We start from the raw sequence: 20885 nt of genomic DNA, 5'->3' as shown, positions 1-20885 counted from the left end.
TGCTGGAGTGATGCCTGAAGGTAGAGTCACTGGGCTGAACTGCTAAAGAGATTTACCCGCTTTAAGGCCAGAGCGGTCAGCTCATCTCTATGCAGCTCAACAAACAACCTTATCGCTTTGTGACCAACAGATGGCCCCCACTTAAGGTAAATGCATTGAATGTTTATGGTAGATCATGGGGAAGGAAAAATGATAATAGACAGCTTAAAGCAAGGAAAAAGACTTTACAGAACTGCGGGGTCCACTTTTGGAATTCTTTGGAAAAGAATATAGGGAACTGTACTGCTGTAAGAAACTCAGGGTGCCAAGATTCTGGACGATTCCAAGATTGAGAGCTAATACTTATAAATATCGTAGTGGCAAACAAATCATTGTCCCCGGAAAAAAGAACCATATATCCTAAGTCCTGGAACTGAGCCCGCCTTGGTCTAGAGTTGGAATAAAGCGGGTGATAGGGATGGCTGGTAGGTGAGGGGACTGACGTTGGGTTACTGTCCCACTGTATCTTCTGGTTATTTGACTTAAATAATAATGAAAACACTTGACATGTTTTGTTCCCATGCAAAGCCACTAAATGCCCTTGGGTCAAGTTTGCATTAAACAACAGTGCATAAAAAAACCTAACACCAGTTAAGTGGAGTACTGCAAGATCTGACTTGCCCTATAGAATACCCTGAAGATAAAGGCCATGAGCTAGTTTATACTCTCAAAGGTCAGATTCAGGTTTTCCACACTTCTTCCCCCGAGAGAGTGCCACCACAGGAAAAACTCTCAACCACAATAAGGTGAGGGGAACATTGGAGCTCCCCCCTTTTGGAACCCACATATTCCAGACCACAGTCTGCACCCAAAGAACCTAACAGATCCAAGTGGCCAAGCAGCAACCAGATTCAACATAACATTGAAAAATCTTCGGAATTAGTGGATGACAATGATTCAGTATTCTATTAAATATGTTGTTTTTAGATTTACCTGCTCCAAACCCCACAAGTGCACGAGAAATCACCATGTAGTATTTATTGTTGGAATAAGGAACATGGACATAAGAGTAAAGGATGCTTGCAGCCACAGAAATGGAAATTGAGACAACAAGTGGCTCTCTTCTTGGTCTGTAATTCGACCACACGCCAAACAAAGGAGAGGCTACCATCTGCCCGAGGCTGTATGAAGCTATGATCCATCCTAGGAAACTTGTATCTGCTGTTTGATCAATCTGCGGGGAAAATGAAAAGCACTGTAAGAGCCATGATATACATACCACTGCATGATTACAAAAAAACGCAATTAGGATTAATATATCAAACCATCTTTTATTCTACACCATATTGCAATACACAAAAGACACAATAGAAAAATAAGAAAGGCATAACGTGCTTTCTGACTACGATCCAACAAGTAAGGATGGATAGATAAGAAATGTTAAACAACCAAGACACGTATTGTGGTCCAGTTCACAGTACAGTTTTAAAAGTATAACTGGCTGATTGCTAACATTTCAATTTGGACTGACATGAGATTCAAATCCAAGACTACATTAATGCAAGTAATGTTTCAAAAGAAAAGAAAACAATTCCATGAGGCAGAAATCACATACTTCTGTACAAAAAAAGATGTAAATCCTTTTGCCTGTACATTCTTATTTAACCATCATGCACAAAGAAGGTGGCCCTTATTTTACGTTTACCTTCATGAACGCCGAGAAGCAGCATTCCAATGTGCAAAACCCTAATAGAAGTAACTCTGATTAAGGGATGTGGAGTGAGAAGTGGAATTGGCTGAACAGCCAACATCATGTTTCAGGAATGGATTTTAGCTTCTTCAGCTTGTTATTTTCACATTATTTGATGCTTCACAGAAGTCATTACGGATCAGGCTGTGCATTGATTGCCGGTACTAACGTTCACTCCACTTTTGTTATCTTTCACAAGCCCCATTACAGTGTTCTAGTACATGGGACCACTTTTGACTGAAAAGACTTCCCGGTGCAGGATCTCCAGGTTAGGCTTGAAAGAATGTTGTGCACCAGCGACATACATGCGTTAGTCATGCACTTAGGGTATCTTTGTAAAACATAATCTAACCACAATACTCTTATGGTAATGTTCAATGGAGGGAGGACTATGACGAATATCCCTACATAGAGCTTACAGGCTAGCGTAACGGAGGACTGGCCCTTCAGAAGCAACAGTAGAGGTTCAATTCTAAAATTATTTACAATAGAATGGTAGCAGAGCAAGTGACCTATTGGTTGAATGGGAGACCTTAGCGTTGTGATAAAGGATCACTGTATAAGAAGATTATATAGGGTAAACATGATCTTCGCACGAGAGATACAATTGTGATTGAGGGAATTAGAGGATCAGATCCAGTGATCCAAAAATATAGGATGATTTGGTAAAGGGAAACACATGAGATGCATGGAGTAGGGGGAATATGTGCTGAGGTCACATGCAGCAGAAGATAAAGAAGGTAGGCTCCTAGCAAAGCTGTCTAAACCTTTATTAAAGGGATCCCCAATATTGAGCATTCGCACTGAACATGGGAGTGTTGTATCACCCAAGAAGAAATAAACCAAGTATTCACTGCTTATTACTCTGAACTATATGGAGAACAGGATGAGATTAGCGTCAAGAGGTAGGAGAATATCTTGGGCAGACACATCTGAACAAGTTGTCACAATCACAGAGGAAAGCTCTAGGAAGCCCAATAGCAGCTTCAGAAGTTATGAAAGCCATAGCGGAGATGGCCAAAGGTAAGACACCGGGTTTAGATGGACTACCATCTGAATTCTACAATACTTATGTAAATATACTGGTGGCCACACTAGCTGAACATTATTCAGTTGCATTTTCAAAGTGCTTTCTGCCTAATAAAAGCAACGAAGAGTTTATTGTGTCTCTCCTGAAACAGAGATCTGATATACTGGGTCCTTGTTCACACTTTTATCGATGTTGAACGTCAACTACACTACAAAGTTTTCAGCAAGATTTTGGCTGGACGCTTGCTTACACTGTATCGTTTACTGTGATGATGTATTGAAGCAATGCATGAAAAGGTTTCTTCAGATCATCTTTGAGAAATTCTTTGTTAATTTGTATTTATGAACATTATGCTTTTATTACTTACTACTGACCAAAATGGTCATTTTATCAATATTTTCTTACAAATATTATTCCAGAATTACAATTTGGATTACACATTCTGAAGCCTCAGATGTTAATTATATGAGTACATAAATAAGGTTGTCCGCTGAGGTATACCCTCTTTCTCATCTATGTTTTGTTTTAGGTATTTTACATCCATAGATTGATATTTAATAAGGCTTTTCTATTTATTTGTAAAAGTATTGTACTCCTTGCAATTGTTTTCAAAGTTTGTTCTTTCTAAAAAGTTAACACTTTTAAACACTTCTAAGTTGTCTTATGTAAGTTTAAATGATAATTTCATAATTACCCATGCTGACCACTAGAAATGAGAGCTTTGGGTTTTTCTTGGTTACTGATACAGAGAACATTGGCTGCCTGCTGGTCCTAACAGTAGTAACATTTTAGTATGTCTACAGAATGTATAAAAGTAAATATGTATTACTATTTGCGGCTTTGTAAAGATAACTTTTAGGAGGGCGGTGTGCCTAACCACACAGTCCCATGGGAGCTCAGCAAACCAACCACCTTCTATCCGGCATCATCCTGACCCTTTCAGGGGCCTCACTGACACATGTTGGTGCCCCCTGGTCTCCCCCTGCATGTCAGCAGCAACAATGATGCAAGTTTTTGACCCCTCCCCCCGCAGCGGATGGGACAAGCTCAAATCAGTCTGCGGCCCACTGCATGAGCAGAAAGATGGCATCAGCGACCTGGAACGGTGAAGGAGAAGGTCCTGCCAAACTCCCAGTTCCAGTGGTGGGACTGGGAGTTTGCCGCACAACCAGGTGGCAGGACTATAGAGAAGTGGCCACAGGCGTATGAGGCAATGCAAGAGGCTGGATAGCTGCATGGTGACCGGGTTGTACCCAGGGGAGATTGAGGCCTGAGAGTGGGCCCAGCGACACAGATGTTCCCGGCATACTCCAGTGGAGGCTTTCTGCTGCCAGACGGGCCGGAGTGGCTGAAGGTGGCGGCAGAAATAGGAAGGCAGGGGCTTCCACAAACTACCGCAGGTTGATCCGCTGGAGTGGGACCCAAGCGCAACGGACGCAGGACCTCCGTCCATTTGCTGCCTCATCAAGCTGACCTTTGGGGCAGCCACCGGGCTCCTGTGTTAAAGGGCTGGATTTCACCAGGAGTGCTGCTCTGGACCACTAGGCCCTTCGGACTGCACACACACTGAGCACGACTGGGGGCCTCCACAGCACGGGCACGCAGGGGGAGGCCTGATACCTGCCTCACTGCTTGAGTGCTCCCTATACCAGTGGGGCCATGATGCTGTGATACTGCAGGGTGGAAATGGGCTGCATGAGGACCGCAAGGGACACCCTGATGAGGGCACGAGTTGCCGTGGAGCTGAAGACCCCCACACAGCTGGGAGCCCTGGGGGGGGGGCAGGGGTGGTATCACAGACACCCACTGATCAGGACACCGATGCTGCCCCAGTTGATAAATTGGACGAGATCCTATGTGCAGTCAACACCTCACAGGAGATCGACTGGGTCTCTTCATATCTTCGCATTCTGCATGACGATCACCGCAGGCTGGCGGATAGAGTAAAGCACGATATGGGCACCCTAAAGGAACTGAGCCCAACGGTGTCTAGACTGCAGAAGCAGGTAACACAATGACCACAGAGGTGGAGTCCTTGCGCTACCTGGTGGAAGATGCAGAAGGGCACAGCCCTTCACAACAACATTCAGGTGGTTGGGCTACCAAAAAGTGTAGAGGAGAAGAGCACGATTGCTTACCTAGAGAACTCGCTGTCCCAAGAGGTGGCCTCTCCAGAGCCTCCCCCCCTTCTTTGCTTTACAACGAACCCACAGGGTACCAGCGCGACCTCCCCGTTTCAGGGCGCCCACATTGACTAGTGGTGGTGCGTCTGTTGCACTACAAGGACAGAGATCACATGCTGCAGAGAGCCCGCAGGGCTAGACGCTTTCGGACAGACAGTGCTTCTGTAGCTATCTTCACAGACTACACATGAGGTGTCTAGCAGCAGTGGACCGCTATCTTGGTGGTGAAAAATGACCCCTGGGAGGTTGGCCTAAAATACCTGCTCCAGTTTTTTGCCCGCCTCATGGTAATAGTGGATGACCGGGCTCTGTTCTTTGATGAACCGGCTGGCGCTTGGGACCGGCTGGAACAGTACATGGTGTGGACAAGTGCTGGAGGCGGCCAAAGACTCAAAAAAGTGCAAAAGGCGATGGACGATGGGGGAGGGACTGGGAAAGACTACTCATAACCTAGGCTGAGCTGGAATGGGCTGCAGAATTGGAAGTGGCCAACTCTCTCGCAGCTCTTGGATGCTCCTTTTCCAGTAGCAGCACAACACACTCCGCCTAGGATGTGGTAGACAAAGAGGAACTCCAGCACCTGCAGTATTCGAGACCACTGATCACACCTTGGATGGCAGATGACCTGTGAGCGGGGATGGCTAAAGGAGGTGTTGTTTCTGGACGAGTGCGGGCATGATAGGGGCGGACAACAGCCGCTGGGAGGTGCAGGATCGACTGTGGATGAACACTGGCACTCGTGCAGGGCCTCGGCAACGGAGGAATGTACTGTACCTGACGGATGGGACTTTTTTATACCCTGCTACACTAGCTCTATGCTGGATTGGATGTGGAACGGCTCCTCCACAATGATCTTCAGCTACCACCCTGCTAGACTGACCACTTTCGCCTATATGACACAGGACATAGGCTTGTGTTGTTTACTACCCATGAGACTACTGGACAGACGGCCGTTGCCACTCTGACCTGGGGGAGGGAGTTGGGACCAGTTGCAATTGCTTTGTTATTGTCAGATCAGCCCTGATATCATACTCATATAAGTGACTCTGCACAGGCACACATGGAGTTGGTAGTGGGAGAACGGTGGGGTACTCTTATCCTGGCCCATTCGTGGGGGGCATTGGGCCTCTGCACGAAGACATGTACAGACGAGGAGTGAGATCACGTATACATTTCTAGTGTGGAATGTACGGGGGATGGGCTCGCCCAGCAAAGATATTGGCATTTCTGAACCCAAATGCATCTGTTAGACAAGGAAATACCCAAGCTGCAAAAATGCTGGGGGGGGCCAGGTCTTCGCTACAGGTTGTTCCTTTTTCGCCAAGAGGTGCTGATATGGATGAGGGCGGGGTTCTGTTTGAGCCACTGGGGGTCAATTTGGATACCAAGGGCAGATATATGGTGGAGCGTGGTATTCTTACAGTATGTCACTTACTATAAGGTGCATCAATGCCCTGAATATGGGGCAGATCCAGTTCTTGGAGACCCTATCCCTAGTGCTGACTCACGTCTTTCACAGTCCAATGGACCTAGGCGGAGACTAACTGTGTGTTAGACACAGAGGTAGATAGGTCTCTGTCGGCGGACTTGCCCATTGTGCACAAGGCTAGAGGCTTCCGAAACTGGTTGTACCATTGCGGCCATGTTGATAGCTGGCGTCAACAAAAATCACAACGGAGCGAGTACTCATACTTCGACGGTGCAAGTGTTACACGTCGGCTTCAACAGACTGGTGTGCTCCTCGGCATTAGATGAACGCATTGTCCACATGGAACACTTAATCTGAATGATCTCAGACCAAAACCCACTGCTCATGGGGGCTACTTGAAGCAGACAGATGCCTCCCAGACTGATGTGGAGAATCAGGGTGTCCCACCTTGAGAGACCCACTTTCCAAGACCCCACGCAGACTTAATTAGGGGTTAGTTCCTTCATCACTGGCACACAACCACCCACATCAATGTAAATTGGGATGCTCTCAAGGCAGTAGTACAAGGGTACTGTATTGGACAGGCAGAGGGTGTTCATTGCTCCCTAGATAAGGACTTAATTAACATGGAAGGGGAGATTAGACGACTGGAACTGGCACAAGTGACAGACCTGAAGTTACACCACTGCCTCTTGGAGGCACGGGAGAGTCACACAATTATCACGGAAAAACTCAAAGCACTGGATAGGCGAGAACACTTAGACACAACAGACGCTGAAGGAGGCAGAGCTGGCAGATCATTCTCCTGGCTGATCCAATCACGGGAACAAGGCCACCCCATTACAGGTATAATAGGACAGCGGGACACACTTGTCCATGCTCCAGGGGAGAGCCATGAGGTGGTCACCTAACACTACAGAGAACTTTACATGGAACGAGATCCAAATCATACAAGGGTGACTGCTGCCTTCTTGTCACATGTTCAGCTCCCACAGGTGACCCCAGCAAATAGTGAGACCTTGGGGGTGCTGGATGACTGATCCCGAAATATGGACACCCTTTAAGGACCTTGTGCAGATGAAGACTCCGGGCACAGATGGCTTATACTGTCCGAATAGTACCAGACCTACAAATCTCTCCTGGCCCGAAGCTGGTGGAGATTTATGTGGCAACACAGGACAGTGGTCTCCCCACGAAAGTTTCCAGAGAAGCGTTGATAGTGTCTGTGCTCAAAGCGTCTGGAGACCCACTGGAGGTGTCGGTGTACCGACCGCTCTCCATGCTGAACCTGGATTATAAAATCCTAAGTAAGGTGCTCGCAAACCGCCTATTGAAGGCATTTGCAACAACTAGTGCACCCGGACCAACTTCATCCCACAGCACAACACCTCCCTCAATATCAGGAGGTTATATTGAGTCTTGAAGGAGAGGGAGCTGAGCAGCCACCCAAGGGTGGTAGTTCTATCTATCAACATATGCAAGGCATTTGACACTTTGCAATGGGGCTATAAGAGCGGTCATGAGGAAAATGGTGCTTGGGGCAGGCTGGGACAGATGGGTAGCATTCTTGTATGCCGGAGCAAAAGGCAGGGTGCACGTGGATAACCAGGTCTCAGAAGTGTTCAGTCCACTGGGGCACCAGAAAGAGGTGTCCGCTATCCCCATTGCTGTTTGCTCTGGCAGTTGAGCCATTTGCCTGTGCACTCTGGAGCAAGGGGATAGAGGAAGGGAATTCCGCTGGGGGATAGCGAGCACGTGGTCTCCCTCTGTGAAGATGTTGCTCTACCTCCGAAATGTGGACACTGGAGTGCCGTGGAGCCTGGAATGCCTGGAGGAGCTGGGAAAAGTCTCTTGACTCATACAAAAACTGGCACATGATGTGCGCCTTCCCTGTGAGCTGCGATTTGACATTCCCTTCCGAAGTCAAACGCCTCGCGGGCAAAATGGGGGTATTCAGGGTACTTGAATACCTTGGTGTTCAGGTTTCCCACACTCATGCAGACACTCTGGAAGGCAATCTGGGGACAGCCATACAGGGACTGTGTGGCATTCTGGTGTACCGTCCTCTTGCCTATCATGTCTCAGATTGCCTTATCCAAAATGGTTATCTTGCCCAAAGTGTTATGCTATTTTGCTAACATCTCAATCTGGATACCACTGGCCTGGTTCAGGTCCCTTAATCTGAGACTACGCAAGCTGATATGGGATGAGGGTGGAACAGAGTGGTTCTCCACGTACTTCAGCTTTCAATCCGACGTGGAGGCCTGGGGGTACCCATTTACAAATGGTACTATCTGGCGGCTATAGTGGGTGGTGCAATGGCTGGCATACTCAGGAACTAGGTGAACTCAGGGAGCCTCATAAAGAGGGTCCTTAGTGGCGCTACTGATAGAAGTCAATCTGAAGATGACTGGAATACCTAAAGTCCTGCCCATTGGCCTACGCTGCTGAAGGTTGATGTTACGGAGGGGCAGGGGGGAATGTATGCATCAGCACTGCCAATTGGTGCACACCACACAGGGATTGCTTCACGAGCCTACGTATGCAGGATTGGCATGATGCAGGGCTAGACATCCAAGGGAACCTGTATGATGGTGGAGCCTTGTGAAGCCTCAACAGCCTAATGGCTGACAAAGGACTACCCGACGCACAGTTCTTAACATATGGGGCTCTCACACATGGACTTCAGGACATTCTGGGAGGGATGGATGCCGAGCCTGCAACTAATGCCACACTGCAGACCCTGCTTGCCATTGGGGGGAGGGGCGATGGTTGATTACTTGGTTGAAGAAAACGCTACTCTCTGGGACCTTCGATGACCTACCCAGCTCCCAAGCCCAGTAGGAGAGACGAGTGGGCACGTGCAGTGGAGCACCCTGCCAAGGTCTCACAAAACACGAGATTCAAATACATCCAGTTCACTTACATACATATGACACATTTCACACCTCACAGGATGAACATGAGGCTACAGACACAAGCCCACGGGTCCCTCAGGGGCCACCTAGCTGATGCGGATTTCGCAGATATAGTGTGGCATTGCTCTGTGGTTACCACCTTTTGGAGGTCAGTAATGGAGAACCTGGAGAGGACGCTAGGTAGACGCAATATGTGCACGACCGACGTCTGTCTACTCGGTCTCTACACCAGATAACCAGAGAGGAAGGCTAGGAATAGGTGTGTGTGGACCTTGCTTTGGGCATTGCACGCAGACACATAGTGAGGCACTGGAAGTCCACAGAGGGACAACTAGAACACAACAGTTGGAAGGCAGAGGTAGAGCACTGGGCGACAGCTGAGGAGGCGATATTGAGGACAGACGAGATAAAGGGCCTACACAAAGCGTCACTGGCCGAGCAGCGGCTTAAGGAGCTGTCAGCCTTTCTTAACCCAGCGGTGGAGAACAATCCACCCTGGCATCCCTCCTCTCCAGAGGCATACCACTATAGGGCAAGAGCACCGACTGAGACACCAAAGAGGGTGGTGAGAGCCTGCATGGAGCACCACCCCTGACGTAACTCAACCACACTGACGATGTGACAACACGTGCGAGCACTGACACTAGGAACACCAAATACACACCTACTTACAGGATGGATACGTTGTTTGTTTGACAAAACTTACTTTGTTAGTAGACAGCATATAATAAGATTGGCCAAACTGACGGACATCACCAGTTATAATAACCCTCATTCACATCAGCCCTGGAGCACGATGACTGACAACAATTATGCTCCTGTATTCGCAGAGATACTGCCATTTGCCTGTAAGCCCGAAAAGTCAATAAAAATATTTTACAAATATATATTTATATTTTAGGACATGTATAGTTTTTTGAATAACTTAAATTGTTACTTTTGTTAACTTTGTTTTCTTTATCTTTTAATGTGTCACGCTTGGTATCTATTTATGATTTCTTTTGTCTTTATAATCAATGCTTAATGCAAAACTGTTGAAACAGCCCTGAGGAAACAGAGCTCCACTAACGCAAATCATGTGCTGGAAATAGTTATCTAATGGACAGAATTACTACCAAGCAGTCCTAATTAATGAACTTTTTTGATAATCTGCTCTCTGTTGTTAATCTTAAAATTAATTACTGTGATTAAATTATGTTGATGGGTATGAAGTTGTTCGTAGACTACAAATGGTGCTTTTGATAGCAAATCATTCCTCTTTGATTGTTTTGTCTAAGGTTACATTTTGAATGTATGCGCTCGCCACTACGTAAAGTACTTTAGGGTAAACTGGTACTATGAGATTTATGCGAGACTGTGGTGTGCTCTATGGGACGATGGTGAAGCTGCTAAAAACAATTTAGGGGAAGAAATAGATATGGATCCTCTGGCCCACGGAGTTGTTCAACTACAGTTCACACTGCATGAATCCAGAAGGATGGCCTTAACATGTTATGAATACTCCTTGGCACATTCAACCTTACACTTACACGTCTCGGATAAAAGTGGGCAACCGACACTGGTAACTATCTAAATGATGGAGACTGGAATTTAACATTACGTTGCACAACTTGGTCATATTGGAATGCTCGATTTAAGTGAATATAATTTAAATATTTGCAGAAAACGTACCTCACGCCCAGGAACATTGGTAGGATTATCCCTGCTGTGGCATCTATATTCCAGATGTAGAGTGGAGGATGTGGGTCGAAGTTTGTCTTGTTATAGCATATGATTGTGGAGATGTTACACAACATACAGTAAAGGGCTCCCACAAGACCTATATCTCTTTTGTAACAGCTGGACTAAGTTCAACAAGGGCTCAACAAGCAATTAGATCATATCAACAAGATTAACAAAATTGAATTCATTGTTTATTTTATCTTCGTTATATATTTTTTTTAAAATCATTTCTTTCTTTAAAACTTTTTGGGGAAATATATCTGTACATAAAAGTCAACAGTATTTCCACATAGAATTCAGGAGTGCATTCAGTATACTGTTGAACAGGTGACCTCCGGAAAAGAAACGTACATATACCAAAAAAGACAGAATACAAAACTCATCCAGACACATACAGACTCGTACAACATTTACAAATAAGCGCATCTGGGAAAAGGGAAGACTAAAGATTGTAAGATCTCCACGGCCAAGTGTGATGTATATGTTCAACAGGATCTGAACATTAGGTCCATTACACAAACCTTTACTCAATGTACAGGTAGAACTGATTTCTTCACCCAGAGGTCTGTGGATTGTTGCCACAAACCAAGACAAATAATAAGAATTAAATGTATTGACTTAGCAACACTGCTGGCCAAGAAGCAGATTGCAATTGACTGAAAATCGATAAAGCACACCTGAATTTTGAGTAAGGGGTTAAAAAGAGTGGTACCTAAAAGCATGCTGGCCCATTTCTGGAATGAAAAGGTGAATGCCCTGACTTTTAAAAACAATGAACGGAAACCACATTGAACCACCCTTATTCCATAGGCAGTTTTGTGCATGTTAGATGTGAATGCTCAGAGAAGGTTGCCTAGGTTTTAAATGTGATACTGTAACAAAACATAATTGTAAACAGACTTGAGACTGCCAGCTATCACACACTGAGCACTGGTCTTACACAAAGGGGCACTTCAAGGGTAAACACCCATATAATATTCGTTTCAGCACTGTAAATTGCACCACAATCTAATCAAGACTAACATCAAACATTTTTGAAAATATCTTACCAATCAAACCAAGCACAACTTTAGTCCAGCAAGTTTGATTTTAAGTGCTCATCTTTCTCATACTGTACAGAACGGGTTAATATGTATTTTGATTTAGTGGTTGACAGTGTACTGTTGCTCAATGCTGATAAATGAGAGAAATGTAATCATGTCTAAAATATCTGGCTTTGCTTTCACAATGTTCTTTAAAGAACAATTTTTGCATTTCTTTAAAGCATTAATGGAAATTATAAGGATGGTGAATATGTTTGCTTCAACAGAATATGTTTGAATGCAAATCCAAAAAGACGCTGAATCTACTACATTTTAAATAAGTAATCATGGGCCATATGTATGAAATTTCCATTTTGCATTGCCTAAATAGCGAATCCAAAGAAATCGCTATTTAGTAAATGCAAAATGGAATGTACAAAAATAGAGATTTCCCAACAGCGATTGCTATTTAGGAAATGCTAAACAATTCATTCCTATGGGCTTAAAGACCTGTAGGTATGAATGGTGTTGCAATTGCCAAATTTGCGATTTCCCAAAATTAAATGTACAAAAATAGAGATTTCCTAATAGCGATTCCTACAGAATAGGAATCGCTATTAAGACACCTCTGTTTAGGAAATGCTAAACGATTCATGCCTATGGGCCCAATAGGGACGAATGGTGTTGCATTGTCAAATTTTTGATTTCCTAATCAGAAATCGCAAATTAGGAAATGCAAAATCAAGGGAGTCTATGAGCCTAAGGCCCCCCTTGATGCACTCCAAAAAAACGGGTTGGTGCACATGTAAAGCGCACAAATGCCCTAGGGGCATGTGTGTGCTACATGGCACTTTAAAACATGTATTTTGGGTGCATTTTTTTAAATTCCACATGGTTACCTTTGACTTGGAGTCAATGATAATAGCATTTCCTAAATGCCCATTTCACTTTTATGAAATTCTTTGCTCTTGTGCTTAGGAAATCCCTATTTGTGATTCCCTAACTGCCTTTGTATATGTGGAAAGGCAATTTCGCATTTCTTAACTAACAGAAATTGTGATTCAGTCCATTAAGAAATACTAAATCCTTTTGTACATATGTCCCATAGTCTTAATTCACTACGATCAGGCTTTTTGGTGTAGCAGACAACAAATACAAAAAAACGAAATTAAAAGAGCATTATAAGAAGCAATTCTTTTACTATGCATAATGCTTACAAGATGACAGATTATGGATTTAAAGATAAAACTGTGGGGGCGTAGCCTGCCTACAGCCAAAATGGCCACATGAAGTAGACCTATGGCATCCTGAGCCACATATCCGGGATCCCAACCAACATATCCTCACTGATCGCCGATGCTGGATTGCGAAACACAGTTGCCTGATGGTCCCGACTGCCCCCTGGCACTGTGAAGAATTTCAGAACAAACTGAACTGGGGCTCGCCCATCTGTCGGTATTGGAATAGACCAGGCTTTTGTAGGCCCTTATGACGAGCAGGAGTGCCGCAGAGGCCCAGCAGTGACAGGGTCGGCGGGTGAGCCTGAGGCTGCCTGTGACGGGGGGATTAGCAGATGGAACAATAGGTGCTGGAGACTGACTGGTGGTGGTGCACCTTTAGGACCCTCCTCAATTACCTGATCCTGTTCCTCATGAAGTCCTTGAATGTGGACTCTGCGGCAGTCAGCTGTCTTTCAGAGGAATGCGCTGCTGTGGGAGAGGTTCTCCCGAAGGCTTGCCCGCTGCAGAGCATTATTGTGTTTGAGGATGCTGAGTTTCCACCAGACATGCCCAGCCTTACGCCTTGGAAGGAACTGAGCAATACAGCCCTGCAACTGTCACTTACCCCCACCCAGCGAAGGTGGGATTGACGCCTTGGCCCAAAGGTAGGGTCTAAGTCAGGTTGTGCGCGCAAGGGCCTTGTTGCCTGGGGCGTGGGGAAGGGGGCAATTTACATATTGCCTGAAGCCAGGGAGGATCTACTCCTACAAGTGTAGTGCCTGACGTTGCACCTCTGTCTTGTACACAAAAACCATCAAGTGTTATACCAACTCATCCATTGTCTCACTACCGCAGCCCATGACTCAGGAAATGTGGGGAAGACAGACCTCAACCAACAGAAAAATGCCTCTGATTGGCAAAAAAGTAGAGACAATCCTCGCCCAAGAAAGCAGCTGGGGGTGATGGACCTACTGAGGAGGGAAAAAGCCTATCCTCACTGATCTCAATGTCAGTCTGGTTTGGATAGAATATCCAAATGACTGGACTGCCAAAATGAGAGGATGGATGGGGCAGAGAGGCGCATTTATTATCTCAAAGAAAACGCAGGCGCTACCGCTTCCACTGAGAAAGTGTTGAAAATGAAAAAGACACTATCACTCATCACTTCTAAGAACGAAGACTTGGAGGTGTTCCTGACAGAGCAATATCCGTATTACGGGCGTTGCTGAGTCATCTAACATGGGACACCAAGACAAATTTGTGGAAACTTTGGTATCTCATCTCTTTATAGGAGACTCCTTCACAGACTTGTTTACGGTGGAGTGCACACATTGTTAGCTAGGCCCCAGCCTGTTGCCGGGGGCAGCGCCGCACCCAATAATTGTGAACTTCCGCGATACGGTCACTGCTCTGCAATTGGCACAGGAGTGGAGTCCCCTACTTTACCTAGGCTCCAACATCTCCATATACCCCTATTTTACAGTGGCAGTACAGGAGGCCAGATGAAATTTTAGTACAGTCAGGCGCACACTGCACTCTAACGGACTGAAGTACGAAAAGCTTTATCCAGTGCGCCTGAAGGTTGATCTAAACGGAAAGACACATATCTCCACATCAGAAAATGAGGCGACCAAGGCATGTGGTAGGTTTCTCCAGGCCTCCACTCCCACTTGGCTTCTCAACTAGTGACGAGCAGACCAGCCAGCTAAGTATGGAATATGTGGAATAACGACATGTGGACTCCATTTCCTTCCTATGGTCATCCCATATATGACGAGGTAAACATTTCATGACCACCTCCTACTATTGTGGAAGAGTGGATAGTTGTCAGCTGCGTCCCGAGTCCTCTGCTGAAGGGACTCGGACCGCAATTGTTGTTTAAAGATTCAGATGCTATTCTCTGTTCCTTTGGGCCCACTGCTTTCTAGCATTGCTCAGCACAATACGTCGAACACATTGTGGGGGGTTCTTGGGACTGTCTCTTTTGCTGCGGCTCTGTTATTCCTTGGGGTGTGTATCACCATTCTAAGCCCAATTTGGTTTGTTTCTATCTTGGGTGGGTTGTATGGCACTGACAGTTGGGGAAACCAGTGCTGGGTGGGGGAGAGGGCTTTGTGATCATGTTCACATATGTTTTATCAGTACACAAGTCAACAGGTTTTCTACCATATACAAAGCACACGCGGACCCATCCGACATGCCACATATATGTAACATGATCGAACGACGATGCTCGATAGGGCAAAGTTAAAGATATTATCCTGAAACATCCAGCGTATAAATAATTCCCAAACAACACAGAGTGGTTTGGCATACCTTGGCAATAGACTTGGCATGCTGCAGGAAAAGCACATATCGGCATCACTGCCCAATACATTTGGTAGACGTTGGGGCACCCACAGATATTACCCATCCTATAGCTCCTACTCACAGGTGTATGTATTTTTATACACTGTTATGTCGAACTCCAATTACAAAAACAACATTTGGACCGTGAAGGCCGCTACATTGTCCTGAAAGAGTTATTATACAGCCAAAAAGCAATATTTGTGAATATATACGCCCCCAATATAGACTCTCCACATTTTGTCTGAGAAGTGTACATACTCCTCTGCAATGCAGACTCTGAGAGGATTCTGTGGGCTGGTGCTGGTGACTTTAATCTTGCACTAGACCCAGATTTAGATCACAGCAGATACCCGTACCCGATGTCCATTGATACACTGGGAGAGATTCTGGAAATGTGTGATCGCTATGACATATGGCACAGCAATAACTCAACTAAACAGACTTGTTTCTATTCACACCCTCCTAAAACAATATGCAATGAAAGACCTGATGACTATGTAGCACTGCAACCCATCACCTCCAGGACTAAAGACATCTGGAGCCTGCTGTTCTCATTCCTATCTAGAAGAGGCGCTCAGCAAGATAACCTCAACCTCAGCCACACAAAATGCAGCCAGCTCCCATACCAGATCGCCCACATGTACATACTTTTTACTCCATAGGACGCAGTGAGGTCATGGCAAATGGGAGTGATACCGATACTCTGATCTGAAGTAAGTCTTAATGTGTCTGATACAGGTACACCTGTACAATGCAACTCTAATATGCTTGTGTCATCCTGCCTAAACACTGAGGCTCAGCCACACTGAATTTCCGCTCTAACATGATAGTGACCAAATGTTACTTCCCATTGTTGTAACCTGACGTGCTACGTTGTCAATATATATATGACTTGCTGCGCTGCTTCTTTTGTTTCTCTTTTTTCTGTTATTGATTTAAAACAATAAAAAGAAAAAAGAAAAGCTGTGAAATTGAAAAACGTGAAGCCAAACATTTTACTGCTAAACAAGCATAATTTTCGTAGATTTATTCTAAATCCGAGAAGCATAGGCCTTCTGTTTTAGACAGCTGTGATTCCTAATAATAAGACAGCAGTGCTTCTCTCTAATATGTAATTATGGAATACATCAGGACAATATCTAGTTTGTCCAGTGATGATGAGGGCTTGCAGAAGGCACAATGTTACTTGTTCCTCCAAAATAAGGACTTCATCTGAGACCTCCTCCCATAGCATCATACCTCACACTTCTCAGGTTTATAATTAAGAAAAAGTATTACATGCATAAAATGTATTTATTGTAATGTATTATTTAAAAACGTATACTGAGGCATACCCTGTGGAGCTCTGCTACAACCACATTCGTTTGCGGCCCTACCGCAGCTCCCTCTTCAAGGAGGGAGTGCTACAGGTGCTGGAGGCAGTGGCACGCCTTGGCCAAGCCAAACAGAGGACTCGAACTGCAGCAAACTGAGAACCAATCAAGAACCAGATTCTCCGTTGACACACAGACCACGCTGTTCATGAAGGCCTGTCACATGCGGTGCATCCTGGCAGAGCCCAGGCAGGTATATGTCAGCGCTCCATCCATCATCTCCTTATGCTTGCTTTGATCGCCGTACGTTGGCAGAGTATATGCCCAGACGTAGGTCCCTTTCTCACTTTGCCACTGGATTCAAGCTAGCCAGGCTGATGAGGGGTGTTACCCCGACACCAGTCCCAGGATGCTTGTTTCCGGTCCAGGGAAGACCTGGCTTGACAGGACTGGACTGTTCCCACGAGGAACAGGGTCAAGACTGATTTGCATATGGCTGGGTCTGAACTGGGTTGGCGAAGTGAGCTGAAGAACGATGATGGATTCAACCCAGATCTGTGACTGAGGGGTGAGTGTCTGAAAGGTTTCAGCGCTCCGTCCATCATCTCCTTGTGTATGCAGGGATCATGCCGTGAAACTCTGTCCCTGCAAATATTAAGGTGTTCAGATCAACACAGGACCCCCACTGCATCACAAGAACCGCCGTGGCACTGTAGCCCCATGGTTCGGTGAGGTGCCGTCTGCAGTTCAGTGCGGCATCAGAGAGACGGGGCTGATGAGCACAGGGCAGGAAACCCGAGTAATGCTTCCACTGACATGACCGTGGCCAGGCTCCAGTTGGCTTATCCACCGTTTGTTTTGTTGTTGTACTGCTGAATTGAAGAGTTAAGAGGGGGCACTGTAAGTGCTTAGGAGTGGTCCCATCTGATGTTCATAATGACTCCTAATGAGGCAACCGTTGTTTGCTCCTGCACCCTCATCAGGTGCTGATGGTGGCAATGGGAAGGGTACAGTTGACCCTTGGCAAAACGCTCTTGTTTTAAATATCAGAAGACCTTAAAAAGTGTATATCCTAAACACAGATTTTCAGTTGTGAAGGCAGCAGTGGCACAAATGACATCAAAGTCGACACCACACAGAGTGAGGTTCTAGGCCTCAGTGAATGAATGAATGAATGAGGTATTTATAAAGCGCTAACTGCCACTTCCAAAGAAGCATCCTGGCGCTGGTTGGAGGTGATCAGGAAGCCCAGGAAATCCTAAATGAGTGAGACAGAATTCATCTGAGGATCTGAATATCCAAGTATTCAGTCCCTTCCTAAATTGTGTTTCTGTTTTTAGCGATCTCAGATGAATTGTCAACAGGTTCCAGGCTTTGGTTCCCAAGACGGCCACTGTTTTTCCTCCCTTTGTTTTACATCTAAAACTGGGGGGGTTGAAGGAGGTTAGCTGACGAGGACCTAAGGGTACTGGTTGTGATGTATGGGGTGAACCTCGCTGAGAGGTACTTTGGTCCCAGTTTGAGTGAGGCTCTAATGGTGATTAAGAGAATCTTAAAAAGTATTCTCTTATACAGTGGGAGCCATTGAAGGGTTTTTAAGGCTGCAGATGCGGAGGATCTTCTTGGTAGTTTTAGTACCAAACGAGCCGCAGCGTGTTGGACCACTTCGAGTCTTTTTAATGTTTGTTTATTGGCTCCTGCCAGGAGGCTGTTGCAGTATTCCAGGAGCGAGAGGATTAGGGCAACCGCCATTAATTTCCTCGCGGTGAGTGGGATTAGATCAAATCATTTTTTCAAGGACTTGATGAGGCTAAAGCAGGTCCCTGCTACTGTCATTGCGTGTGGTTGGAAGGTGAGAGCGGTATCAAACTGCACTCCTAGGTTTTTAGCTACCTTCACCATATTAGGCGGAGGTGTCGCACCCTCCGGCCACCACTCACAAGGCTTAAATTAGACATATTTTCCTATTGGTAGGATCTCGGTTTTGTCGTGTTGCACCTGAGGTGATGTCCTTCATCCACTGGATGACCTCGGTTAGGCATCATCTGAAGTTAAGTGCGGCGTCCGTGAAGTCGTTGTCCAAAGATAAAATCATTTGGGTGTCGTCTGCGTAGGACGTAACTTCAACTTCAAATGAGGCTATCAGGGAGATGAGTGGGGTCATGTAAATATTAAAAAACAACAGGCTTAGCGATGAGCCCTGTGGCACTCCTGTTGTGATGGTGCGTTCAACAGAGAGGAATGTTCCAAGGGACACAGCTTGGCTGCGATTCGTGAGGAATGATTTTATCCATTCCAGTGCGGTGTTTCAAATACCGCTGGATTTGAGCCTTGCCAGGAGAATACTGTGTGCGATAGTCTCAAACGCGACCGACAGGTCAAGCAGGATCAAAACCGCCTTCCTGCCTTTGTCAGCTATAATTTTTAAAGCGCCCGTTATTTCCAGGAGTGCGGATTCTGTGGAGTGCTTGGGGCGAAAACCAGATTCCTGAGGGTGGAGGATATTAGCGGCCTCAATGAATTTAGTTAGTTCTTTGTGAACTAATTTTTCTGTAATTTTGCCCAGTAGTGGAAGCAGTGATAGGGGGCGGAGATTAGAGAGAATGGATGGGTCAATGTTTTGCTTCTATTTCAATGGTTTTACTATCGCTAGCTTCCATTCATCTGGCACTGTGCCTGAACTTAGTGAGGAATGAACTATCTGATTTATTATTGGGTTGACCGTGTCTATGATTTGGTGGAGGATCATGGGAGGACAGACATCCAAGGGAGAACCTGATTTACATGCTGCAATGGCCTCATGAGTTTGCTCCAGCGACATCGGTTCAAAGGTTCGTATAGAATGACCAATAGTAGCAGGGTCGTGCTCCAGGGCACAGTCATGGTTAGGGACAGAATCCGTTATAAAGTCCTTTTGAATATTCTGAATTTTTTCTTCAAAGAAGATTGATATTTGATCACATAAACTCTGGGAAGGAGGTATTTCTTTCTGTAATGCTTTGGGGTTGGTGAAGGACTTTATGACCGAGAAAATGACTTTTTGGTCTTTTTTCGCCTCTTGTATTTTGTTGGAGTAGTACTCTTTTTTGGCTAATTTGATCTGAGTCTGGTAGAGCTTCATGCATATTTTAAATGCTTTTTTCTCTCCCGCATCATAAAATCTTCTCCACTTGCGCTCTTGTTGCTTACATTGGAGATGTGTAAGGGCGGCGTAAACCAGGGGGCTATATGGGTTTTTGGTTTCACATTCTTATTGGGCTTCTCTAGTGGGATGAGTTCATTGCTTATTGCAGTTAGCCATGAGTGGAAGAGATGCGGGTCTGCTGCGGTGATCCCTGTTAGGACGGGGAACTGACCCTGGGCAGTGGTAGCCAATTTAGGATTGACGGCTAGTTGTGCCCATTTATGCCTGGATTGAAAGATGGTGGGTTGCTTGTCCGCACCATTCATCAGTGGGATCTTAAGTGCGAGGGGGACGAGGTTGTGGTCTGACCATATCTGAGGGATAGGGGTATCTGCAGAAAGCATGGTGAAATTGGAGCAGACCCCGTCCAATGTATTGCTAGCCCGATGTGTGGAGGTATCAACCATTTGGTGCAGCCCGAATAATTCTATTATTTGCAGAAATGTTTCCACTCCTGTCTCACTTCTGTCTTCCAAGTGAAGATTAAAATCACTTAATAAGGTGAAGTTGGCATATCTCAGCAGTGATAAAGGTTGCGCTATGACCAGGTGGGCGATAGATCAGGGCTCATGAAAAGGACAAGGAGGCATTTAGAGAGACACAGAATACAAGGCTTTCAGCTCCTTTAAGTGTGCCCAGCTCACAATTGGTACAGTGCAATGTGTCACGAAGGATAATGGCCATGCCCCCTCCTCTGGTATCCACTCTGTCTTTTCTATAAAGCGTATAGTTGGGTGGGAGTGCTACTGCGATATCAGGATTACACCAGTCTTTCAACCATGTCTC

At 45.6% G+C, this 20885-nt stretch overlaps 1 protein-coding gene across 1 annotated transcript in view; it reads right to left on the bottom strand.

Moving 5' to 3' along the window:
• MFSD8 (major facilitator superfamily domain containing 8) overlaps nucleotides 1–20885 on the bottom strand; it is a 212570-nt gene that overhangs the window by 84458 nt on the left and 107227 nt on the right. The window contains exon 4 of the mRNA XM_085641529.1: nucleotides 973–1213. Coding sequence (XP_085497655.1) covers nucleotides 973–1213 — 241 coding nt within the window. The remainder of the gene's footprint in view (nucleotides 1–972; nucleotides 1214–20885) is intronic.

This window comes from Triturus cristatus, chromosome 2_2 (assembly GCF_964204655.1).
Source record: "Triturus cristatus chromosome 2_2, aTriCri1.1, whole genome shotgun sequence".
In the NCBI taxonomy this organism is placed as follows: Eukaryota; Metazoa; Chordata; class Amphibia; order Caudata; family Salamandridae; genus Triturus; species Triturus cristatus.
This window is presented reverse-complemented; position numbering and strand designations above follow the sequence as displayed.